This window comes from Vipera berus (assembly GCF_964194415.1).
Source record: "Vipera berus genome assembly, chromosome: 4".
Lineage (NCBI taxonomy): Eukaryota > Metazoa > Chordata > Lepidosauria > Squamata > Viperidae > Vipera > Vipera berus.
In genome coordinates, this window is record NC_138206.1 from 91,171,177 (window position 1) to 91,195,540 (window position 24,364).

Consider the following 24,364-nt stretch of genomic DNA (forward strand, 5'->3'; position numbering starts at 1 on the left):
TCTCCACAGATGTTCAAATGCTCCTGTTGCTGGGCTTCTTTTGAAATTTGGAGAAAGGCCTTTGACCTGGCTATTTTTGTTAAAGTAACCCTTCATTGTGTGAGGTTCTTAGTAGAGTAGAGTACAGTACAGTACAGTACAATACAATACAATACAATACAATACAATACAATACAATACAATACAATACAATACAATACAATAGTTGGAAGGGACCTTCCTGCTCGAGCAGGAGAAGCTATACCATTTCAGACAAGTGACTGTCCAGTCTCTTCTTAAAAACCTCCTGTGATGGAGCACCCACGATTTCTGAAGGCAAGCTGTTCCACTGGTTAATTGTCCTCACTGTCAGGAAGTTTCTCCTTAATTCCAGGTTGCTTCTCTTTTTGGTCAGTTTCCAACCATTGTTTCTTTTCCTGCCCTCTGGTGCTTTGGAGAATAGCTTGATGCCCTCTTCTTTGTGGCAGCCCCTCAAATACTGGAATACTGCTATCATATCCCTGTTTTTTCTTTTCTTTAGACTAGCCAAACCCAAGTCCTGCAGCCATTCTTCATATGTTTTAGTCTCTAGGCCTTTGATCATTTTAATTGCTCTTTGAATGTTTTCCAAAGTCTCAACATCTTTTTTTGTAGTATGGTGACCAAAATTGGTTGCAATATTCCAGGTGTGGTCTCACTAGGGTTTTATAAAGCGATACTAATACTTCGTGTGATCTTGATTCTGGCTTGTATTATTGAAGGTCTTTTGCATCTTCAACTAAAGCGGTTTTTCCCAACCTTAAGCATTTTAAGATATGTGGACTTCAACTCTCAGGTATTCTGGGAGTTGAAGTCCACACATCTTAAAATGGCTGTAGTTGGGAAATATTGCATTATAGCTAGAGATACAGGGAAGCAAGGAAATGAAAAAAACCCTTCATTTAAGTTCCAACTTGCGATGAAGTACCTTTGTCTTACAAATCTCTGTTATTCTTAAATTGGTGGTGCCAATTGATAGTATTCTAAACAGATGTAGAATTTTCATATATTATTTTTTTAATGTTGACTAACAATTGTGACCAATATAAATTGGATAATACATGGATAACGGATGGCTAGCATTCTGAAAGTTCATAAATTTAAAGGGTATTGTTTTTTATATTGTTTGCAAGAGTGAGAATGGAAATTTGGACTTGAAAACTTTCAAAAATAAGTGTACAATGCATATAATTTGGGGTTATATCCATATATTAGAATCCATATAATTAAAAAATGTACTGAGCTAACCAGAAATTGTCTTTTTGTAAACTATTTTAGAACCTCCACAATGGGAAACAGAGTTCACAAAACAAGAGTTGGTCCAGAAGTTAAATACAACATCAAAGAGTGCTGATCATTTAAGTGGATTACTTCGTGAGTCAGAAGCAACCAATGTTATCCTAATGGAACAAATTAAGGTTAGTAGGCATACACTTACCATGCTCCAACTTAGATTTAAGGTATATGTGAATTTGATGACATTCTGCTCTTCTCCTCCCCTCCTCTCATCGTGGCGGAGCGTGAGGTGAGGAGTACCTTGAGAACTGTGGACTCAAGGAAGGCTGCTGGGCCTGATGGCATTTCTGGCTGGGTGCTTAAAGACTGTGCAGACCCAATTGGCTGGTATCTTTACCAAGATTTTTAATCGGTCTCTATCCCAGTCCACTATTCCATCCAGTCTGAAGGCCTCCATCATTGTTTCACTGCCAAAGAATTCCTTTATTAACAGTCTCAGTTATTATAGACCAGTGGCACTCACCTCTATTATCATAAGTGTTTTGAAAAACTGATCTTCAGGCACATTGTGTTCTGCCTCCCATACACACTTGACAGTCACTAGTTTGCATACAGAGCAAAAAGATCTACAGAGGACGCCATAGCCATCACTCTCTATACTGCTCTGACTCATCTGGGGCAGCAGGGAACCTATGTAAGGATGCTCTTTGTAGATTTTAGCTCTGCATTTAACACAATTCTTCCATACACACTAGTGACCAAACTTGTCAACCTCGGACTTTCACATTCAATCTGCCTTTGGATTATGAACTGACTGCTCTCAGAGGTTAGATTAGGCAACACTGGCTCTCCACAGGGCTGTGTGTTGAGCTCTCTGCGTTACACCCTTTACACTTATGACTGCACCTTCACTCATCGCAGCAATATTACTATTAAATTCGCAGATGATACAAAAGTGGTGGGGGTTATCTCCAAGGGTGATGAGTCTGCCTGCCGGGATGAAGTGGAGCAGTTGCTCTTGTGGCTCAGAGACAATAATATGATTCTCAACACCACTAAAACCAAGGAGCTTATAGTAGATCATAGGAGGAATAGATAATTCAGCCCCTGAATATCAGTGGAGACCACATGGAGTGGGTGGTCAGCTTTAGGTTTCTGGGTGTTACCATAAAAGAGGACCTGACCTGGAGTGCTCATGTTGTAGCATTGGTTAAGAAGGCCCAGCAGAGATTACATTTCTTGAGACTTCCCAGGAAACATCAACTGAATGAAAAACTGCTGGTGACCTTCTACTGCTGCTCCATAGAGAGCATTCTAATCTATTGCATATGTGTGTGGTTTGCCAACTGCACAGTAGCAGATAGGAAAGCGCTCCGGAGGGTCATTACCATCACCTAGAGGATTATTGGCTGCCACTCCCCCCGTATGAACTGTACAGTTCCCGCTGTCTTAGGAAAGCTCAAAACATTCTTAAAGACTCATCTCATCCCAGACATTCTTTTTTTGAATGGCAGATGGCACAGGATAATAAAAACAAAGACAATTAGGCAAAATAGTTTTTATCCCAGAACTGTAACCATATTTAATACTATTGTATAGTGCAACATTGAAGTGCAATATTAGGGGCAGTGCAATGATGAATAGAATGTGAAGGATGTGTATATATAATGTATGTTTTTACTTGTGGTTCTTACTTGTGTGTAGTGTGCACTGTGGACATAATTTCATTGTGAGGTACACAATGACAATGAAGATATTCTATTCTATTTGCACAACAACAATTCACACACTATTGTCATGGCATCCTTCATTCAACTCCTATTTTTGCACTTTGGGATCTCTTGTTAGAATTTTTCATTGGTTGGGCAAAAGTGGGACACAGGTAAGTTGGTGGATGAATAAGCAAATAAAATACAGAAGGGATGGAAGAGGGAAGAGAAATTGTTCATATCAGACTTTTAAGTTGAACTCCTCAAATAATGTTTGGGATCCCCCTCAAGGTATTAAAAAGGGATGGGGCATTATATTTTCTTATGTTGGCAATATATGATGTTTGAATTTTTTTAAGACACATGATTTAGTCCTAGTTTAATATCCATTATGGTTTCAAATAAATACATATGTTAAAACAATTATGGTTCAGGTTTTCAATATGATGTGGAATTATATTTGTAAAATGTAGACTTTGTCATCTGATAAAATAGCTTTGGCTGGGATATGATAAAAAATATAATTCTGAATTGGAAAGAGAGACACTTTCCCGATTTTAAGGACTAGATCTGGGATATGAGTTAGGTATCTATTTTTGAAAAAATTCTAAACACATGTCACATATGTTGCAATATGATCTAGATTTAGTGATAAACCTAACTGTTGAATTCATTTTATTTAGATATTTATATTTGTCATATAAATCTTTGTGTTAGAGATTTTAATTTTAGTTCATTTAGTTCAGGCATGTCAAATTCGCGATGTCACATGATGTTGCACGATGTATCATGACTTTTCCTCCATTGCTGGCAATGGGGTGGGCGCGGTTTCAGTATGATGCATTCAGCCTGCGGGCCGGCAGTTTGACATTCCTGATTTAGTTAGTATAATTATTTATTTCCCATGTGCTGTATAATCACTATTTAATGTATAGTCTGTTTACAGAACTATTCATAAAAAGCTCTATTGTTCCTGAGAATGTGAGGTAAAATATGGCCCCTTCTCCTCTGTGTGTTGTTCGGCTCTTGGTAGCCGCACAGACACCTCAGGAAATAGAAGGCCTGCCAAAGAGGAGAAAAGGCTTGAGGCCACATTTAGGGGATAGAAGCATTTGACAAAGTCCATTACCTGAGACATGGTCCTGAAATAGATTGAAATGTGTTAGATGTTGGCCAGATTTTTGTAGGTCATAGCCTGGATTAAAGTCATGGAGGCCTGAAGAAGTGGTTACCATGCTATCTCCCCAACAACTCAGAGAAGCTGGTGTATTTTCCCATCAAATGGGACAAATCAGAAGGAACACAGTGCAACATTCCAAGCCTCTGGCAGATTTCTTGGAGATCATTGGTGTGCTCAGTTAATCTTTGCCTGACTGTGCGTAGGAATTTATTATAGAAAAATCAGGAAATGTGAGTTTTATTCCTTTCAGTCTGAGACACATAGCTAATGATTAATAATTGTGAGAAATGTATTCAGCAATACCTGAAGGACCACAAATTGACCCTGACCTCACTATTACACTACATTAAGTCTGTCTTGACTCTTTTAACAGGGAATAGCTGCTTATATTGTTTTCAGAGTTATGTTTCTAATATAACTTGGTCTGATAAATTCTGTGCTTTCTTGTCTTCATTCTGAGAAATATTTATTTGGGGTTTGTTTTTTTCATTCTCAGCTTCTTAAAAATGAAGTAAGGCGATTAGAAAGAAACCAGGAACGAGAGAAATCTGTTGCTAATCTGGAATATTTGAAGAATGTCCTGCTGCAGTTTATATTTCTAAAATCAGGCAGTGAAAGACAGAGACTTCTTCCAGTGATAGACACCATGTTGCAGCTAAGCCCAGAAGAAAAAGGAAAACTTGTTGCAATAGCTCAAGGTATGTGAATCTGTTTTGCTACTAGCATTGGTAAAGGAAGGGACACATGGTACCCGTGTTTTCCCCAAAATAAGCCCAGGTCTTATATTTATTTTAGGCCCAAAAGACCCATTAGAGCTTATTTTTGGAGAGTGTCTTATTTTTTTCTATGGCCTACATGCAGGACGAGCCTCCCGCGATGGCCAACTTGACCCTTGACAAGCTGGATTGCTTGCAGGAGGACAACTGCAAAGGGTGCGGATCCCTGCAGCTCCTGGAGGCTCTGAGCACTGCTTTTTGTGCCACTTCCATCTTCCCTGCCGCTGCATTGGCAGCTGACGCTGCCCTCCTGAGAGGCAGTGCGGCGATTGGATGGTGGCCATGCTGCAAATGGGGATAGACCATCCCCCCAAACCACTGCCAAAAACAGCGAGGCAAACGTGCACATAGACGCGGCGCCAAAAACAGCATCAAGGTGCTGGTGATGACCTATAAAGCCCTAAATGGCTTGGGTCCAGGATATCTGAGGGAACACCTGCTGCCAGCATCAAGTTCCCTTCGTCCTGTGCGCTCCCACAGGGAGGGCCTTCTCAGGGTGCCGCCGGCAAAGGATTGCTGGTGGGCAACACCCAGGGGGAGGGCCTTCTCTGTGGGCGCGCCTGCCCTCTGGAACCAGTTACCCGTAGAGCTTAGGACTGCCCCTGATTTTCGTTCGTTCCGCCGGGACCTGAAGACCTGGCTCTTTGAGCTTTCCGGCCAGGACTGAGGAATTTTTTAATTTTTTAACTTATTGTAATTGGGTTTTTAATCAGAGTCATAGGGGTTTTAGATTTTAATTAAGGAAAATTTAATCTATTTTAATTGTTATTAATTTTTGTATTGTAATGTTTTAATTGCCTTGTGAACCGCCCTGGGTCCTACGGGAGAAGGGCGGTATATAAGTTTAATAAATAATAATAATAATAATCATGAAAAGCAGTGCTCAGAGCCTCCAGGAGTTGCAGAGATCCGCGCATGCCCTTTACAGTTGTCCTTGTGCAACACGTAGCTTCTCCCTGTAAACAATCCGGCTCACCCAGGGTCAGGTTGGCCGTCGTGGGAGGCTCATCTCATAAAGGCAGCAGAGCTGGAGGACAGGGATGGGCCACGCCTCCTGCGACGGCCAACCTGACCCCAGGCAAACCAAATTGCTTCAGCTGTGAGGAACCTGGCCTAAGGTTTCCATCACCCAGGTTTCCTGAAGCTGATGGGAACTGTTTAGCCAAGCCACAACATTGAACAGCAGGTAAGGCAGGGGGAGGCATGCGATCCGACTTGCCAAAAAAACAATGGTGGGACGGAGTGGATGGGGTCTTAAGTAGGGCTTACTTTGGGGGATAGGGCTTATATTAGCCCAAACCCCCCAAAATAAGCTAGGTCTTATTTTATGGCTAGGTCGTATTTTCGGGGAAACACGGTAACATTTGTTTGAACATATCTGCAACTAATTTGAACCATTATTTTCCTGTATTTGACACTCTTGAAAAAAGATTAACAAAAACAATAGTACAATTTAAACTGTTGCTTCTAAGAAACCATCTGTGACTACTTATGTTCAAATTATTCAAAACATTTAACTATAGAACGATTTTCTTTCTCAATATTTTTTTTAAATTTATTCATTTAAAAAAACATTGAGCAAAGTGCCTGAAAATCATTATCCAGTCAATCTGTATGGAACAAGAGAGTGTCTATTTCATGGCAGATCTTTGACACTTCTTGCTTAACTCTGCTGGATCTCTACATCTCACAAAAATGATGCCTTTTAATTCAATGTGTTAGTCAAAAAAGGTGCTATCAGATGCCTTCCTACCATTGGTAATTAGTGTGATTCTAATCATACTAATCATCTTAAGTATGCACATTAAAGATATAATGTAGTTTACTAAAAGATTGAATTGGCTTTATGTCTTGTCATTTAAATCTGGGGCTGGATATTTAAAACCAATATGGGTTGTGTTGTGTTTTGTAAGGTGACGAAGAAAGCCTGTCCCAGGCCTCTGGTTGGGCATCATATTTACACAGTTGGTCAGGACTCCGATGAGTTTTCACTGTTCCTGCATTCAAAATCAGCAGCTGCACTGGGAAGAATTTCAACCATAAAGAATGAAGCATATAGGCGGGTAACTCTTATTTGGGGTTTTCTCACAACTGCCTCAGTTGGTTTTATTTAAGAAATAATATTCTAAATAAGACTTGTTGAAGGACTTGGAGTAATGTCTTGTAGTCTCAGTTTCTGACTTCCTTCTTAGTGCAGGTATGGAGGTTTTCAGTGAACTTCCCTCCTAGCAAGAGCCATCCTTTTCTTTCGACTGGTGAGATAATCTGTGTGACTGTGTCATTCATCAAATGAATCTGTAAACTTTTACAGAGCAAAATTTTGTATGTTCCCAGACCTCCCTGGGTTGGAATTTCTAACAGTAGCAGGCCTCCACAATCTGCTGTCCACCAGTAGTAGATTCAACACAACTTCTAAAACGTTCAGCCTTGGAATTATGTATATTGCAGTTCAAAATATCTAGAGGATATTAACTTTGGCTGAACTAACACTTGCATTCCTCCTTTTAATCTGTCTAGAAGTATGATTTAGTTTGGCGATCTGTGGTAAGCCTATCATTGACAAAAAATGCTGACTACAGACTTCCTACGCTGTTCGAAGCTTTATTTCTTTAGTACCTCAAACTAAAAAAAATTTTTTTCCCTGAGCTTTAAAATGCTTATTCTTCTGGAACTGAAAGCTGAATGCAAAAATAAAGTGAATGTCTTCCACACATTCACTTTACTTAACACTTAAGAATTTTGCCAAGCTTATTTAATGATTCTTTAGATTAATAGTATACATCTTGTGTTGGGGCATTGCTTTGACAGATGATTGCATTGTCCATTCAATTGCTGCTTGAAAAAGACTGAGAGCAAACTTTTAAAAATCAAATTAAAAACAAATATGCATCATTTAAAAATCAATTGGAAACTATGTTCTACTGGCATTCAAAGGAACATTGATACATTGCTTATGTTAAGTAATATCTAAAGATAAAAATGATATTTTGCTATGAATGATGAATCCAAAATATAATTGCTCGAGATTATCTAAGTTGAATGTTAGCCAAAGAAAAAATACTGAAATGTAGTTTTTATGGGTTTGTCAAGATACCATTTTGGCATATTCAGATTTACCTTTGTAACTCTTGTTCTTTATCTGCATTCTCCTTCAGAATTGGATCTCTTTGTGGACAAAAAAGATGCTGATATACATAAAAGCTTGGATTTAGAGCCCACAAAATTTAAGATCCATTAATAATTTAAAATCCATTTATTTGAATAAATATGATTGAAGCTGTTGGAGGGGCAACTTATTGTTTACAGAAAACCTCAGTGTCCAGCTCTATGTGCTGTCAAATAGGTTACTGCTAGAGCCCAGCACAAGACTAAGATGGATTAAGAAACAATTATCTTGATTATACTGGTTGTCTATAGTGAAGGAGCTGCTAATGCTATTGTGCACTGAGTTGTCTGTGAATGAAATCTAAACTTTTGTAGATAACTGTTCTTGAAAGAAATGACTTAGTGCCTATTCAACACCTTTCTCTAGTGAATATCCTGTATCTTAAAATAGTGAAATTATTATATGGAAGAAGAAATATTTAGTCATTAAGAGATGACATTTTAATGGCAAGGCCATTTCAGAAATGCCTATTCAATCAAATACGTTGGTCATCACCAATTTTCATAGACATTCAGATATAAGAGTGAGGAGAAAATATCCCTCGTCATTGAAGGAGAACACAGTCCATAGCTATGTGTTGTCTAGTTCAACACATTTCTACTATATGCTATAGGGGCTGCCCAGTTCCACGATTCTGAAAGTGTTTAAAAAATGAGCTTAGTTTAAGTATATATAATGTTCCTCTTCAGTAATAATAATTGTGTGACATTTCTTGATCATATAGAAGTCTCTTTGCTTAGCCTTGGTAGCACTGACATTAGGAGAAGGAAAACTAATCATTGTGGCTGTTCAGATCCCAGCCTTTCTTCACAGGTCGGCCACGACTTTCATCGTCCTGGTTTCCTCTAAAAATGTTGGAGTTCCTTTCCCAGAATTCTTAGCCAGTGTGGTCTCAAAGAATTGAAACAGAATATCTGAGGAGCAATGAGTGGGGAAGGTTGCTTGAAATATTAAAAGTTTGCCACTAAGTGCTCATTGACCTCCAACATATTGAGGAGACCAGGATGATGAAAGTCATGGCTGACCTGTGAAGAAAGGCTGGGATCTGAAGAGCCACAGTGCTTAGCTTTCCCTCTCCTACTGTCGGTGCTATAAAGGCTAAGCAAAGACACTACTGATAGGATCAAGAAATGTCACACCATTATTATTACTGAAGAAGAACATCTTACATGCTTAAGCTGAGCTCACTTTTCAAACATTTTTAGAATGGTGGAACTGGACAGCCACTATAGCATGTGATGGAACTGGATGTGTCTCTTCCTTTTCAAAAAGTGAATTTCACAAGTCAGTAATTTGGCTTGTCCCCTGTCGTGTACATTACATGCTTAAACTGAGAAGGAAAATCTGCACCATCATTAATAGTTTACTAGTTCCAGAATTAGTATACCTGAAAACTTACTACTGATTATTTCCTTATCTACACACTTTTATTAATAGCTTTGACAATATGAAATTGTCCTTTTGATCATTTCAAATATTTTTTTAATAATTTCAGACTGTGAATAAATTGTGCATATATCTGTTTATTACTTTTCATTTTCACTTGTATGTTCAGTATATTAAAATACAAAACTTTTAAATGTAATTTATTATCCACGTGCCTTAAATATATCTTACACTACAGAGAAAGATTTTGGGTAATGTGACAAGGCAGGGATTCAAATTAAAATAATGGATGCAAAATGTGATATTTTGTAAAAGTTTATTGAGCTGCTATTTTTAAAGTATGCAAAGTTGTTTCCAGAAAAATAGAAGAGAGAGAGAGAGAGAGAATATGAAGAAGACTGGCACATATTTAGAATGGTTGCTAAGTGTTCTGGGTCATGTGATCACCATTTGCAATCTTCTTAGGGGGCTTCCAACAAGCAAAGTCAATGAGGGAAGCTAGATTTGCTTAACAGCCACATGATTCATTTAATCGCTGCAGCATAAAAGGTTGTAAAATTGGATGCAACTCACTTAACAACTACTTTATTTAATGATCCCAATTGTCATCGTAAGTCGACTACTTTTACCATTTTCAACATGATCACTAGAAACTTCCATCTATTTCTCCTCCTGACCAGTAATGCTAGGACAACCGCTTCAATACTGACTCCTTGGCAACCTTAAGCAGGAACACAAAAATGGAACAACATTTTATCTTCTGTTAGTGCAATAAAATTATGGATAGTGTTGGGGTCAGTGGAAAATTATACAATTCAGATAGGAACAATTGCTTTTGTAAAGACAGTAAAGTTGCCATTTCCATGCACTATAGAATAAGCAGCGTAACTCTGGACCACATCTTTTTGAATTTGCACAAATCTTTTTAATTATTTGGTACTTTGAATGTTAGCTGGACAGTGGTCAAAAATGTTACCATTATGTTTCTCATCATCTTAGGATAGGAAGAAAAAAATAGTATAAGTTCTGGCATCATTTTAAAAGAAAATGCCTTGATCCTTCTTTAAACTGGAGGAATTAAAGATCAATAGTCCCAGCCCTCCTTAGAAAAAATAGTCTTTCAGGCTGCCTTTCTCATGCATCAACAGCACCTGAGATAGAGTAGATTTGAAGCTACGGATGGACATGGAGTATATTGCAATATATTTTGCTCACATGGGGCTCTGATGTTTCAGTTGTGATTTACTGAGTTTGGGCTTATGTGTTTTTTGGATTCTTATCAAATGCCTACCGAGAACATAAAGAGTTGCCAAAACTGCACCACTGCTTAACTTTGACTTTTGTGTCAAATTTATTGGATTACTGCCATAAATATTTTTAAAGCTAATGTGTTACACTGGCAGAGCAAAAACCACTTAGATATAAGAAAATTGCAGTGTTCTACCTAAATGTGAGCACATCATCAGTTATATGCTAATATATATTTAGGCTTGTGGAATTCTCATCTAATATTTTAAACAAATACTTTAATACTAATACAGGAATCAATATAGAACACTACGTAATTTCTGGGTGAATCCTGAAAGCTTGTTTCATGGATAAACGCTTGAAAAACATAGATTTTGATGGGTGGGGTAATAAAGGGCAATATTCCATTTTGGTTGTTTTGTTTTGCTTATTCCCAAGGCAACTGGCTGAAATAAAATTCTTATTGGCAGTGAATCAGAAAGGAAACAAACTGATCACTAACATACCTTTGTCAATATATTAAATGTAACCTTACTCAATTTTTGTTCAGTGGGACATAATATGTCATTCTGCATACCTTTTAAAGTGTTATTTTAGGAAACAGATGAATCTGCTTTCACTCCTTCAAATACAATGTGAAATGTCAACATGCGTAGCTAATTCTCTGAAGGCTCACTGCAGACTCATGGTATTATTTCCATTCTTTTTCAAATCCCTTCAGAAACTAGAGAACCTGTATTTATGTGCACTGTGCACATTTTATTTCAGAGCGTTTCAAATTATTTGGGTGAAGGCTCAATGAACACAGATATAAGGCATAGCACTATAAAATATCTATTATAGATTGCAGAGGAATTAAAAGGTACATTTCATTCATCATACAAAATAGCATTAGAATTGGGTAGAAACTTTTGTGATTGCATATCCATCCTGTGGATTTACCAAATTGTATATTGGGAAAAAAACTTGGAATATGTCACACAGGCGCCAACTGGGAGTCCAAACATTTGTTGGTTATCTCATTCCCTGATTCCTTCTGCTATACAATGAGATGATGAGACGATAGTTGTAAATAAAATATGTGTCACCAATACGCTACATATACAGGTGAAACTCAAAAAATTAGAATATCGTACAAAAGTTCATTTATTTCAGTAATGCAACTTAAAAGGGGAAACTAATATATGAGATAGAGTCATTACATGCAAAGCAAGATAGTTCAAGCCGTGATTTGTCACAATTGTGATGATTATGGCGTACAGCTCATGAAAACCCCAAATCCACAATCTCAGAAAATTATAATATTACATGCAATCAATAAAACAAGGAGTGTACATAGAACAATATCAGACCTCTGAAAAGTATAAGCATGCATATGTACTCGGTACTTGGTTTGGGCCCCTTTTGCAGCAATTACTGCCTCAATGTGGCGTGACATGGAAGCTATCAGCCTGTGGCACTGCTGAGGTGTTATGGAAAACCAGGATGCTTCAATAGCGGCCTTCAGCTCTTCTGCATTGTTCAGTCTCATGTCTCTCATCTTTCTCTTGGCAATGCCCCATAAATTCTCTATGGGATTCAGGTCAGGCAAGTTTGCTGGCCAATCAAGCACAGTAATCCCACGGTCATTGAACCAGGTTTTGGTGCTTTTGGCAGTGTGGGCAGGTGCCAAGTCCTGCTGGAAAATGAAGTCAGCATCCCCATAAAGCTCGTCTGCGGAAGGAAGTATGAAGTGCTCCAAAATCTCCTGGTAGACGGCTGCGTTGACCCTGGACTTAATGAAGCACAGGACCAACACCAGCAGATGACATGGCTCCCCAAATCAACACAGACTGTGGAAACTTCACACTGGACTTCAAGCATCTTGCAGTGGGTGCCTCTCTATTCTATTCTTCCTCCAGACTCTGGGTCCTTGGTTTCCAAATGAGATGCAAAATTTGCTCTCATCAGAAAAGAGGACTTTGGACCACTGAGCAACAGACCAGGTCTGTTTTTCTTTAGCCCAGGTAAGATGCTTCTGACGTTGTTCAGGAGCGGCTTGACAAGAGGAATATGACATTCAGGATCCGTCTGTGTGTGGTGGCTCTTGATGCACTGACTCCAGCCTCAGTCCACTCCTTGTGAAAGTCCCCAACACTTTTGAATGGCCTTTTCCTGACAGTCCTCTCCAGGCTGCGGTCATCCCTGCTGCTTGTGCACCTTTTTCTTCCACACTTTCCCCTTCCACATAACTTTCTATTAATGTGCTTTGATACAGCACTTTGGGAACATCCAACTTCTTTTGCAATTACCTTTTGAGGCTTTCCCTCCTTATGGAGGGTGTCAATGATGGTTTTCTGCACAACTGTCAGGTCAGCAGTCTTCCCCATGATTGTGATTCCTACTGAACCAGACTGAGACCATTTAAAGGCTCAGGAACCCTTTGCAGGTGTTATGGCTTAATTAGCTGATTAGAGTGGGACACTTTGAGCCTAGAATATTGCACCTTTTCACAATATTCTAATTTTCTGAGATTGTGGATTTGGGGTTTTCATGAGCTGTAAGCCATAATCATCACACTTATGACAAATCACGGCTTGAAATATCTTGCTTTGCATGTAATGACTCTATCTCATATATTAGTTTCCCCTTTTAAGTTGCATTACTGAAATAAATGAACTTTTGCACAATATTCTAATTTTTCGAGTTTCACCTGTATAACCATTTCCTAACCAGTAGCTTTTTTTTTTGCTTTTTTTTAATTGAAAAGTTTTACAGTACATTTTATCTTTAACAATCCCCCCCTCCCCCACCTAACCCTCCCTATCCCTCCCCCCCATTCCCCCTCCCCCCCCGACTTCCCAGAGCTAAGTACAAGGTATAAAAACAAAGAACAATCATAAACATCCATAAGCTAACAACAATAAACTATTAATTCTATCGCCCTCTAGCTCATATAAGATAACTACAAGCAATACTAATATTACATATAAAAAGAAAAAGAAAAGAAAAAAGAAAAGAAAACTTATTCAAATGCTAAATGAAATTTTTTAGTCCCATATTTGTTCTGGATATAATCAATCCATTTTTTCCACTTCATAATATAACGTTCTTGCGAATGATCTTTCAAGTAAGCCGAAATCTTTGCCATTTCCGCCAGGTCAGAAACCTTTAAAGTCCACTCTTCTATAGTCGGCAGTTCCTCCTTCTTCCAATATTGACCTACTAAAAGTCTTGCTGCCGTAATTAAATTCAACATCAACTTAATGTCCACAACAGTAGCATCTGTAATTATGCCCAACAAAAACAATTGCGGACAAAATTTTATCCTTTGCTTAAAGATCTTCTGCATATTCCACCAAATTTTTATCCAAAAAGCCTAACCAGTAGCTTGATGTAGTTTTAAGTGTTTTTTTTCTCCTTCAAATGCACTGAAGCTGAGGTTCAGTTCAATCTAATCAAGTCATACTGTAGTGGTCTAGAGATTCTCCTGTTGCAGGAGTATGCAATTGGTTGGACTGAGCTTGTGATACAGAAGAAAAGCTTTATGGATTTAATTTTCAGATTGATTTAGAAGTGGTTGGAAACAGATCTTGATGGAAGATTTTGGAATTATGATGCAGAGCCAGAGGAAACATTTCTGCAGATATCCATGTTTTTCCTATCTTGATTATGTTCCAGAAGTCTTTAAAAACTGACTTTTTCCCAGGCATCGGAGTAGTGTGGCTGCTGATCTGTTGAGTACAGTTTTCACAGTGTATGGAGTTTGTCTTGTCTGGACATACATGTTTTCCTCTGTTTATTATTTTACTTTACCCTTTTAAGATTCAAGCTACCCAGAGTAATTTTGGAGCCCAAAAACTATTAAATCTAAATCTACAATAAAATACATAAACTACATGCTGAATTCAAACCTGTGATGACTACGCATTTGGGCTCCCACTGAAGAAAGCATTCTTGTGGTTTAGCTGGTTCTTGAGGCTGAGGGAAGATAGATACCCTCTGGTGGCTTTTTCTGTTTGCTACTGTAGGGTTGGGGTGGTGGTAAGGAATTGCTCCTTGGGGTTTATAGAATGGATGAAGTCCTTGGTTCTGCCTTTTATTTGCTTGCATAAAATAAGTTCATAGCTAGGTGTACTAAAGGTGGCTGGGTCAATATTTCCCTTTACATTTCTAACCTCCTGCTTTCAAGCCTTCTGCCCTAAATCAGTAAGCTATATAGTATAGGAGGTGGCTGATGCTATTTCACAGCTATCTAAATATCACCTTGTTCCTCATCCAATCACTATTGCCTGGCAAGGTATTTTTCTCACACTTCGCCCTTTAAAGAAGTATATGTGGAAACTGTTAATGGAGTTCTGTGGGGTTTGGTTACGCCAGAGTACCTTGAGTGTGTGTGTGTGTGTGTGTGTGTGTGTGATGGGACTTGAACTCTGGGAAAGTAGCACATAAGAGCTTTCCTGTTCTTTAGCTGCTTATTTATCATGAAGAGATGTCTTGGAGGCCTGTCTGTATTTATAACCTCAGTGTATTGTTTTAGTGAATGGGTGATGGGTGGCTCTTACTTCTCCTATAGGGTGACCCTGAGCCAGCCCTTCTCTGTCAGCCCTAGGAAGCAGGCAATGGCAATACCTACTTATTGGGGACCATTCCCAGACTTTCCTTAGAAACCATTTTGATCTCTTTGTTAGATTCAGAAGTCCTTTTGCTGGCATATCTCCAAGTAAGGAAGAATTGCAGCCCACTAGCTAACAAATCCAAATAAAGGGACAAATTTTGCACATAATGCTATACTGAAGGAGTCCAGCAACAACACCTCCACGCTGATGAATGAAATATTCTATTTCTTTTTTTTTACAACCTTGTAATCCCTTTAGAGTCAGGGCAACTGAACAGAGCTGAGCATTTACTGGCCACATGACATTCCTGACATCTATGTGAAGTTCAGAGATATTTTTTTCTTTGATTCCTGAGGGGGAAAAAAAGATTGAATTCTCAACGTTCTAAGAATCTCCACCTCAAGGCTAGGGGACACCCCCCCCCAGGCTGTGGCCCACTATCGGGCCGTGGCCTCTTCAGAACCAGGCCATGTGAATTCAATTTGCATGAGTGGCAGGCTGGCGTGCACACAGCTCAACTTGCACGAGTCACAGGTCAGCGCGCACATGCATGTGCAGCTCAACTTGTGCGAGAGCAGGCCAGTTCCCCTCCCCACTACACCATGCCGCCAAGCCATAAAGGTTGGGGACTGCTGCTGTAGGCCACTATGCTGCTCAAATGAAATGCTCTATGGATGTGTATAAAATCATTCTTCATTTAATTAATATTAAAATGTGTAATTATAAATATTTGATAGTACGGTGGTTAATGAATCCGTCTAGAAACTAAGTTCTAGTTCTGCCTTAGGTACAAAGCCAGTTGGGTGACCCTGGGCCAGTCCTTCTCTGTCAGCCCTAGGAAGAAGGTAGTGGCAAGCCAGTTTAGAAAAACCTTGCCAAGGTGCACATACATGCACACATATACATACTGTACGGTAGATTCTGCATGCAGATACCAACATAGTGGCTGGATGGCATGAATAGGATTTTTATTCAGGACGTTGCTTCAGTTGTTAAATTTGGTTTAAGAAGGCATCACTACCTCCAAACAAAATCTAACACAGTGAAAGGTGACTATGTCTATCCCCTCTGTGTGTTTCCAGGTATTTTATATGGTTTTGGACTAGATTATTTAAAGGATAAACACCAGCTGAACTACTTCTCTCCAAGATGAAAATTGCAAAAGCTTTTTTCTCAAAATGGCCTCTCCAATTCAGTATACCAGATGCTCAAGGGACTTCTTCAGAGCATCGGATGGCGTGTTTTCAATTTGGTCTGTTTTTTAATTCATCATTTTAAAATATAATGGCAAGATTAAAATACCATTACCTTTCTGACTGCTGGATTGTTATGTTGTTAGTTTTAATTTTGTTTTTATATTTTATGCCCTTCCCACTATTAAATCATCAAAATGCCGAGTAAATAAATGTAAGATATTGTGGCAAAAGGTGATGCTTACATAAGTTAAGAGAGTCAACATTGGCTGTGATTACAGGTAGTCCTCGATTTAGGACAGTTCATTTAGTAACCGTTCAAAGTTACATCACTGAAAAAAGTGACATGACCATTTTTCACACTTACAACCTTTGTAGCAGTCCCATGTTCATATATGTCAGGGGTTTCCAACCAGGGGTGTAAGACAATATCCCAAGGGGTGCAAAAACTTGGGTTTAGAAGTTTCAAAATTATAGTGCATTTGCATAACCAGGTATTACTTTTGTAAGAGGTGCGAGAATATATCAGAAGCGTTCTAGGGGTGCGGGGTATAGAAAAGTTTGGGAACCGCTGATGTATGTGATCAGAATTCAGATGCTTGGCAACCAGTTCATACTCATGACTGTTGCTGTGTCCCAAGTTCATATGATCACCTTTTGCAACCTTTTGATAGGCAAAATCAATGAGGAAGCCAGATTCACTTAGCAACCATGTTACTAACTTATCAACTGCAGTGATTCACTTAACAACTATGGCAAAAGGTCATAAAATGGGGCAAAACTCACTTAGCAACAGAAATTTTGTGTTCTATTGTGGTCATAGGTCAAGGACTACCAGTACAGTGAAAAGCAACTGAATCTACTAACCTCATTTTCCCAAATGCCTGTAGGATTTTGTAGGCAGTGGTGAACAACCAGTTCTCTGTGTGGATGCCGCTTCTGGAAGTCCATTCTGGGCCTGGGCAACAAAAAATTAACTACCGGTTCTGCCAAAGTGGTGTGAACTGGCTGAATCCCACCACTGTTTGTAGGGTATATAGTTTTGCATAGTATATAGTTTGAATGATCAAATGTTGACCTATTATTACAACATTCTTCTGGTATATCTGTTGTATGAATAAGAAAGCCAATAGTTTTCAAATCTTTCAGTTTGGAAGCTGTGGATATTCTTTCTGCCATATTGCTAAACTCACAGTTCACATCCTATCTAATCTCTCCTCAGACTGTTATCCCAATTATTCTTCTGGTTAAATGAAGGCACACTCAATTTAATAGTAGTTTGGAGACATTTTAATTTTTTAGATGACACTTGTGCTGTGTTAACAAGTATATAACTGTGCTTCTGGGCATGTATTTGTTATTGCAGTTGCTTCCAAATCTTTGTAACCTTGAACCCTTAGTACAGTAACTGCTTATCTAAATTCTTATTAAGCTCATACTACTGCTGTCACCAGCTATCAAAACTTTAGCAAAACTGGTACATGTTCTTGTCATGGTTATTTGAAATACCTAAGGATGAAGATGCTACTAATCTAAAGATATCAAACCGCTATTTTGAGTCTTAATGGTTTCTTTATTTAAAAGGGTGACGTAATCTATTCTAGACCACAAACAAAATAAAATTCTGTGACTTCAGTAGGCCATTCAGGTAATCAGTCTTTATTCAGACATACTCTTATGTAAATGGACATCCAGAAAAGCAACTATTATCACAATTCTTAAAGCTTCTTCAGATGGGAACATCTGATGCCACCCATTATTGATCCTCTGACATAAGAAAAAAAAAAGGTTTTAAGAATCGGAAGAAATGTCCAGGATTTCTGATGATTTCGACCAGGCTTCCTGCTTATAAGGATTTAGGAAAGGGAACATTTTCCACCCACTGTAGAACTTCCGAGTCCAGGATTAGAAAGGGATTAGAAAGGGAGAGGGGGGTTCGGCGAGGATTCGACGCAAGAGAAAGAACGAGCGAAGACAGACGGGAAAATAAATAACATTTCCCCCTCCCCCCCCGCGCGCGCCTCAAAAGCGCGCGCGCGCACGCACAACCACACAAGATAGAGGGGACACACGAATTTTGGTCTGGCCGTTTTGGGGTTCAAGGCAACTTTCAGCGGTGGGTGGTCAGTTATCTCTAGCACGGGCTAGGAAAGAAACAACTCTCAGAAAGGCTCCCACGATCAGAAACCAGCGGTCGCCCATCCGAAACTCTCTCTTGGCGGGGGGGTTGGTTGGTTGCGAGGCGTCCCGAGGACACTACGCCGGCCTTCCTTTTTTCGCTGGCGCGGAGTGAGGCGGCTGGAGTGGTGTGGGCGGTGAAGCGCCATTGCTGCTGCTGCCGCCGCCTCACCGCTCCCTCCTTCTGCTTCCTGCGTTGCTTTGCGGGGGCGGCCCCGCCTGCAGCTACTGCGCGGAACTTGCCTGGAAAAGCCGAAGAGCGCCCGAACCAACCAGCCAGCCAGCCAGGAAGGGAGGGAGGAAAGTTGATTTAGGCTGAGGGACTTTTCTGCTCTCTCTCTCGGTTTCGCGATGTTGGGAATCGCGGCTGCTGGAATGACCAACAGGTAAGTCTGTCCCGAATACGTCTGACAGCGCCCGAGCTCTTCATTCATTGCAAGCATTCGGGGTGAAATTCACCCTCCGGGCCGCCGTTCCTGTCTGGCCCCGTGCTCTTTCTGCTGCTTCTTTCCCGGCTACTTGGAGGAGAGAGACTGTAGGCTCGTTCTCTTCGTCTCTAATAACTTTTGGGAAGGCTGCATCCCCTTCCCTCCCGGGCGGAGAAAGGAGGGATGAGATAATCCCACCGCGCCCTCCTGCACCAGCTGCAGCGCCGAGTCGAGGCGGAATCCAGGTTCTCCAGAGGGCGCGCCGAGGCGGCGGAGGCTCCTGAAAAAAAGGGTGGCGGTGGGCTGTGCTGCAGAAGGGCTGGGGAGAGACGGAGTCGGGGGCGGGCAGCCAAGGAAATACGCCGCCTGGGGTTGGAGCAAATGGGAGATTTGTGCGCGTACAAGGAATTGGGAGAGCTGAGAAGTGCGGGCAAAATGGGGCCAAGAGAAGTTCTGTCGGGCAGTGGAGACAAGCCGGGAGAGTGCCGAGGAGGGGACAATATTTGGTATTCGTGGCGGCAGACACCTTATATCAGAGGCATGGAAGTACCGTAAATAAGTTTAGAGCAGTGCTGTCCTGGGAAGGAGCCAGGCAGGCGATTCAGGAACTTTTTTCTTTTTTCCCTCTCTAAATTCGATGTGGCTGCACACTGCAAGCAACGGTGAGGAAAGCCACGTTTACCTCAGAGAGGAATCTGTTGGGAGCCATGCGGTGGGCGGGGCGGAAGCAAGAAGTGGGTGGGGCCGGGATCAAAGACTTGTTGCTTTGATTCCTTCGATGCCCTCTATTCTTTTTAACCCAACCGAGTGTTGGGAATGAAATATTTTTTCTTTTCAGTTTGGTGTACGGGCCCTTGACTTACGACCACAATGGAGCCCAAAATTTATATGGCTAAGTGAAACGTTTGTTGAGTGAGTTTTGCCTCAATTTTACAAACTTTCTTGCCAGAATTGTTAAGTGAATCACTGCAGTTGTTAAGTTAGTAACAGTGTTGTTAAGTGAATCTGGTTTCTCCGTTGACTTTGCTTATCAGGAAGTCATAAAACACGTGACCTCAAAACACTGCAACCATCATAAATATGAATCAGTTGCCAAGCATCTGAATTTTGATCACATGACCGTGGGGATGCTGCAACAGTCATAAGTTCATTTCAACGGGACCTAAAAACCTGGCTCGTTGAGCTATCTGGTATGGACTGAGGGGTTTTAATGTTTTTAAATTGTGATTTTAATTTTTGGGGGCTAGACTTAATTTAATTTAATTTAATTTTAATTTTATATTGTATTGTTTTTAAATTTTGCCTTGTAAACCGCCCTGAGTCCTTCGGGAGTAGGGCAGTATATAAACCAAAATAATAAATAATAATAAGTGTGAAAAATGGTCATAAGTCGCTTTTTTCAGTGTTTTCAATCACTAAATGAACTGTTGTAAGTCAAGGACTACCTGCAGAGGTTAAAATGCCAAACTAAAAGCCAATAGAGTTTGTTCTAGGCTGTCATTAATCATGAATGCCAATTTGGGAGTCTCTCTCAGCCCAACTGTTGTTATGGGGAAAATAAGGGACTGGACTGGAGTATTAGATATGTTCACTGATTTGAGCTCTGTATAAAAATATAAAATAGAGAAAGACATAGAAAATGAAAAAGCTAAAGTGCTGGGACTTTAGACTTCAAACAGACAAGCCACATGCTAGATTTAACAATGTTAACAATAAGAAAGACAAGTCTAGGTAGTGGATGTGGTAGCACCTGGAGACAACTGAATAGAAGAGAAATAACTGAAGAGGGCAACAAAACACAAAGTTCTGCAAATAGAAATAGAACAACTGTAGCAAAAGAAATCAGAGATAGTACCAATAGTAAAAGATGCCTTGGGTTCAATCCCAAAACAACTAGAGTATCACTTGAACACCGTTGGCATTGACAAATTCACCGTTGGCATTGACAAATTCACCATCAGTCAATTGCAAAAGGCAGCTTTACTCGGGACAGCTTACATCCTGCAACAATATCTGTAACAGCAACGAACATCCAGATCTGCCTATCCCAGGTCCTTGGGAAGGACTAGATAGGTGGCCAAAAATGCCAACGCCAGTCTGAACATCTGGCTGACTGTGATGAACCATAATAATAATAATAAAAATAACAAATACTTAACAATGCAAAACTGAACCAAATGGAATGAAATGTACTATGTCAGGCAGTGTTTGTGAGAAAAAGATCATATTGAAAAATAGGGTAGATCAGCCATGGTACTGCAGGTGACTGCTCCATTCTCTGCCCACCTCCCTTCCAGTCATGTGATTCTGAGCGCACTCTACATTTTCACTCTGTCCTTCCAGTAGACAGACATGCGCTAAGACAGAGGTCCCCAACCTTTTGGGCACCAGGGACCGGTTCTGTGGAAAGAGGTTTTTGCGCGGACTGGAGAGTACGTGTTTTTGTGGTGCTGCCTGCATCCCAAGGATGGGGCTTGGCTTGTTTGTGCAGATCAGTTGCTGGCATGCTGCAGCCTGGTAACAGTCCACAGACCAGGGGTTGGGGACCCCTGCATTAAAATTCAGTATGAGGATAGAGCAGACAAATGCAACATGATGCTTTACTAGTAAAAAGAATAGGCAGGTGCCTTTTATGGCCAGTGCTCTGCATGCTTTCCCTGCTCTGTTTCTTTCTCAAGCCAACTCTAAAGGAAAGGGACAAATAGCTCTTCCAGGAGTCTGAACTAATTGCATATGTTTTGAAGTTAGGTCAGAGCTGAAGTGAAATTAGCCTGAGGGCTTCAATTCTGGAATTCAGCAATGGATGCCAATTGACACATTCCTTTACAATGCAGCAAAAAGTATACACTTAGCAAGCAGCGACGAACAGTTCCATGGCTGTCTTTATAAGTCTACCTCTGTGATATACATTTTTTCTAAATGGATTTTCTATCACCTGCATACAGGACTGTACTCCTCAACCTGCAACAATCCATTTAGCAACCATTCAGTGTTACAATGGCATTGAAAAAAGTGTCTGCTTTGGACCATTAGCATCCCCATGGTCATGTAATCAAAACTTGAGCACTAATCAACTAATATGCATTTACGATAGATAGATAGATAACCTTTATTGTCATTTTTACTGTGAGTACAATGGCACACATTAAAAATGAAATTTAGTTGCTTACTCTCAAAGTATACACATATATAAAGCATTTAAAACTATATACAACATATGTATAGACCTACACCATTACATATAAGTAAGATATAAATATTAATCACGGTCCATCTTGAATATATAATGGAAGGAGGAAGCTTTAGAGTTCAATAGTTGAAGCATCCCAGGGTTTTGGAGTTGCCATTTGATTTGCAATCATCCCAGCAAGCTTCTGATAAACTCAATGGAAGAAGCCAGATTCACTTAACAACCACATGATTCATTTATCAGCTACATAAATTCATTTAACAACATGGCAAAAAAGGTGTAAACTTGAATGTGATTCACTTAACTGCCTTAGTCAATCCTAATTATGGTTGTAGGTCTGTCTATACCCCTGCTCCCCACTGTCTATTGTCTTTTCTTATTCAGCAGAACAGCTTTAATCTGTAACATTTACTGTACATAGTGGAAATTATTTTGGTAAAAGCTTTCTGAATGACTTTGTTAAATAAAATGGAATATTTAAACCGAGGTTTTCCATAAAGCCAAAATCCTATTCCTTGGACATTCTGAAAGAAATGGAATCTGTTCAAATTTGGAAAAGATCCAGGCCCTCCCCTCCCTTCTCTCCTCTCCTCTTGAAAGTATACATTGATCTAGTTTTCTTCTTTCACAAGATAATTTTCCTTAGTTAAAGTAGACATGGCAAGCAATCTGTTTACCTTTCACATTTTGAAAGAAACTGACCATTACATATAAACATAGAAAACTGACAGCGCAAAAAGATCTAACAGTCCATCAAGTATGCTCTTTGAAATATTTTATTTTGTTTTTAATTTATGTATTTTTAATTATTATTTTTTAATATTTTTTATTTCTGTAGGATAATGGACATGCATTTATCCCAAGCATGTTTAAACTCAGTTACTGATGATTGACCCATTACCTCCACTGGAAGTTTGTTCAAAGTGTTCACTATTCTTTCTGGAAGTAATACTTTCTAACATTACTTTTGAATTTCCCTCTTTTCAGTTTGAGTTTATGTCCCCGTGTTCTTGATTTTTGCTCAATATTGAAAATACTGCTTTCTAGAACCTTATTCACACCTTGAATATATTTAAAGGTTTCAGTCATGTCACCTTTTTCCCTTCTGTCCTTTAGGCTGTACATATTTTGTACGCTGTTCCTGGATTCTTTGCAATCTCTATTGTGCATGATTGATCCAGACTTCATTAAAATATTAAGAGAGAGAGATTGCATACTAAGAATTAAAATATAGTATGTATGCTAAAAAGGCCTGTCATCATGCTTAATCTGCTTTGCTGTCAATAAAACATGAAGTTGCAGGCTACAGATATAAATGTTAAAACGTCAAGGGTCATCTTGGGACTTTTACTTGCCCAAAGAAATGGCACATAGAATTCTTTTGTCTGACTTGAAAGTGAGCTAAGAAGAGCTGCTACCAACTCAATTGCAGGTGTCTCAGTAAAAATTATAATATAGCAAAATATGTCTCAAGAATCAGCACTCCCATGCTGATTCTGGATGATAAGATATTAAATCCCCAAAGAGTAAATGCTAAAAACTGTTATTTATAAGTTTGGCCATATATAATGAATTTTAAAATGAAATTATCGTACCTTAGTTGAGCACTGATCATTTTTCCTTTTTTCCAGATAGGAATTATTACATACCCCATTTTTTAGGGGTGGAGGTTATTTTATCAACCTAAGTGAAAAGTACAGCCAACACTATTCAAACTGGGTTTATTTTAGTTCAGACTGAATTAAATCCAGGCCTGGGGCCCTTTGGAGGTTTTAATTGCCTAATTAGCTTATATATTCACATTCCCAGGATCTGCATAGCAAATCATCATCTGCAGACGTTGTATGGTTAGAATATTTTCTTATGACATTGTTTTTGCAAAACTAAATACAGCTTCTCTAGATATATATAGAGTGAGAACATTCAAAAGGTAACAAAGTGATATGAAATGACTGGTCTGTTTCCTAATATCATTCTTGCTCTGGATTAAGTATTGTATCTCAGTTCAATTGTGTTGTAGGTTTATGGAGATTTTCAGTCATCCAGGTCATGGTAGTC

At 39.5% G+C, this 24,364-nt stretch overlaps 2 protein-coding genes across 5 annotated transcripts in view; both read left to right on the forward strand.

The window, feature by feature from the left end:
* GCC2 (GRIP and coiled-coil domain containing 2) overlaps positions 1–16,615 on the forward strand; it is a 40,827-nt gene extending 24,212 nt beyond the window's left edge. For 2 of the 4 annotated variants that reach the window (XM_081326733.1, XM_081326735.1), the window contains exons 21-23: positions 1,297–1,436; positions 4,640–4,841; positions 6,833–9,605. In XM_081326733.1, the coding sequence (XP_081182859.1) occupies positions 1,297–1,436; positions 4,640–4,841; positions 6,833–6,903 (413 nt within the window). In that variant the 3' untranslated portion in view covers positions 6,904–9,605. Of the gene's footprint in view, positions 1–1,296; positions 1,437–4,639; positions 4,842–6,832; positions 9,606–16,399 lie in introns of those variants that run through there. The other 2 variants (XR_014026295.1, XM_081326734.1) reach the window with 2 other exon arrangements.
* Positions 16,616–18,859: 2,244 nt separating this feature from the next.
* Positions 18,860–24,364, forward strand: part of LIMS1 (LIM zinc finger domain containing 1) — a gene marked incomplete at its 5' end in the record, with an annotated part of 89,325 nt that continues 83,820 nt past the window's right edge. The window contains one exon of the mRNA XM_081326745.1: positions 18,860–19,074. Within this exon, the coding sequence (XP_081182871.1) occupies positions 19,040–19,074 (35 nt within the window). The remainder of the gene's footprint in view (positions 19,075–24,364) is intronic.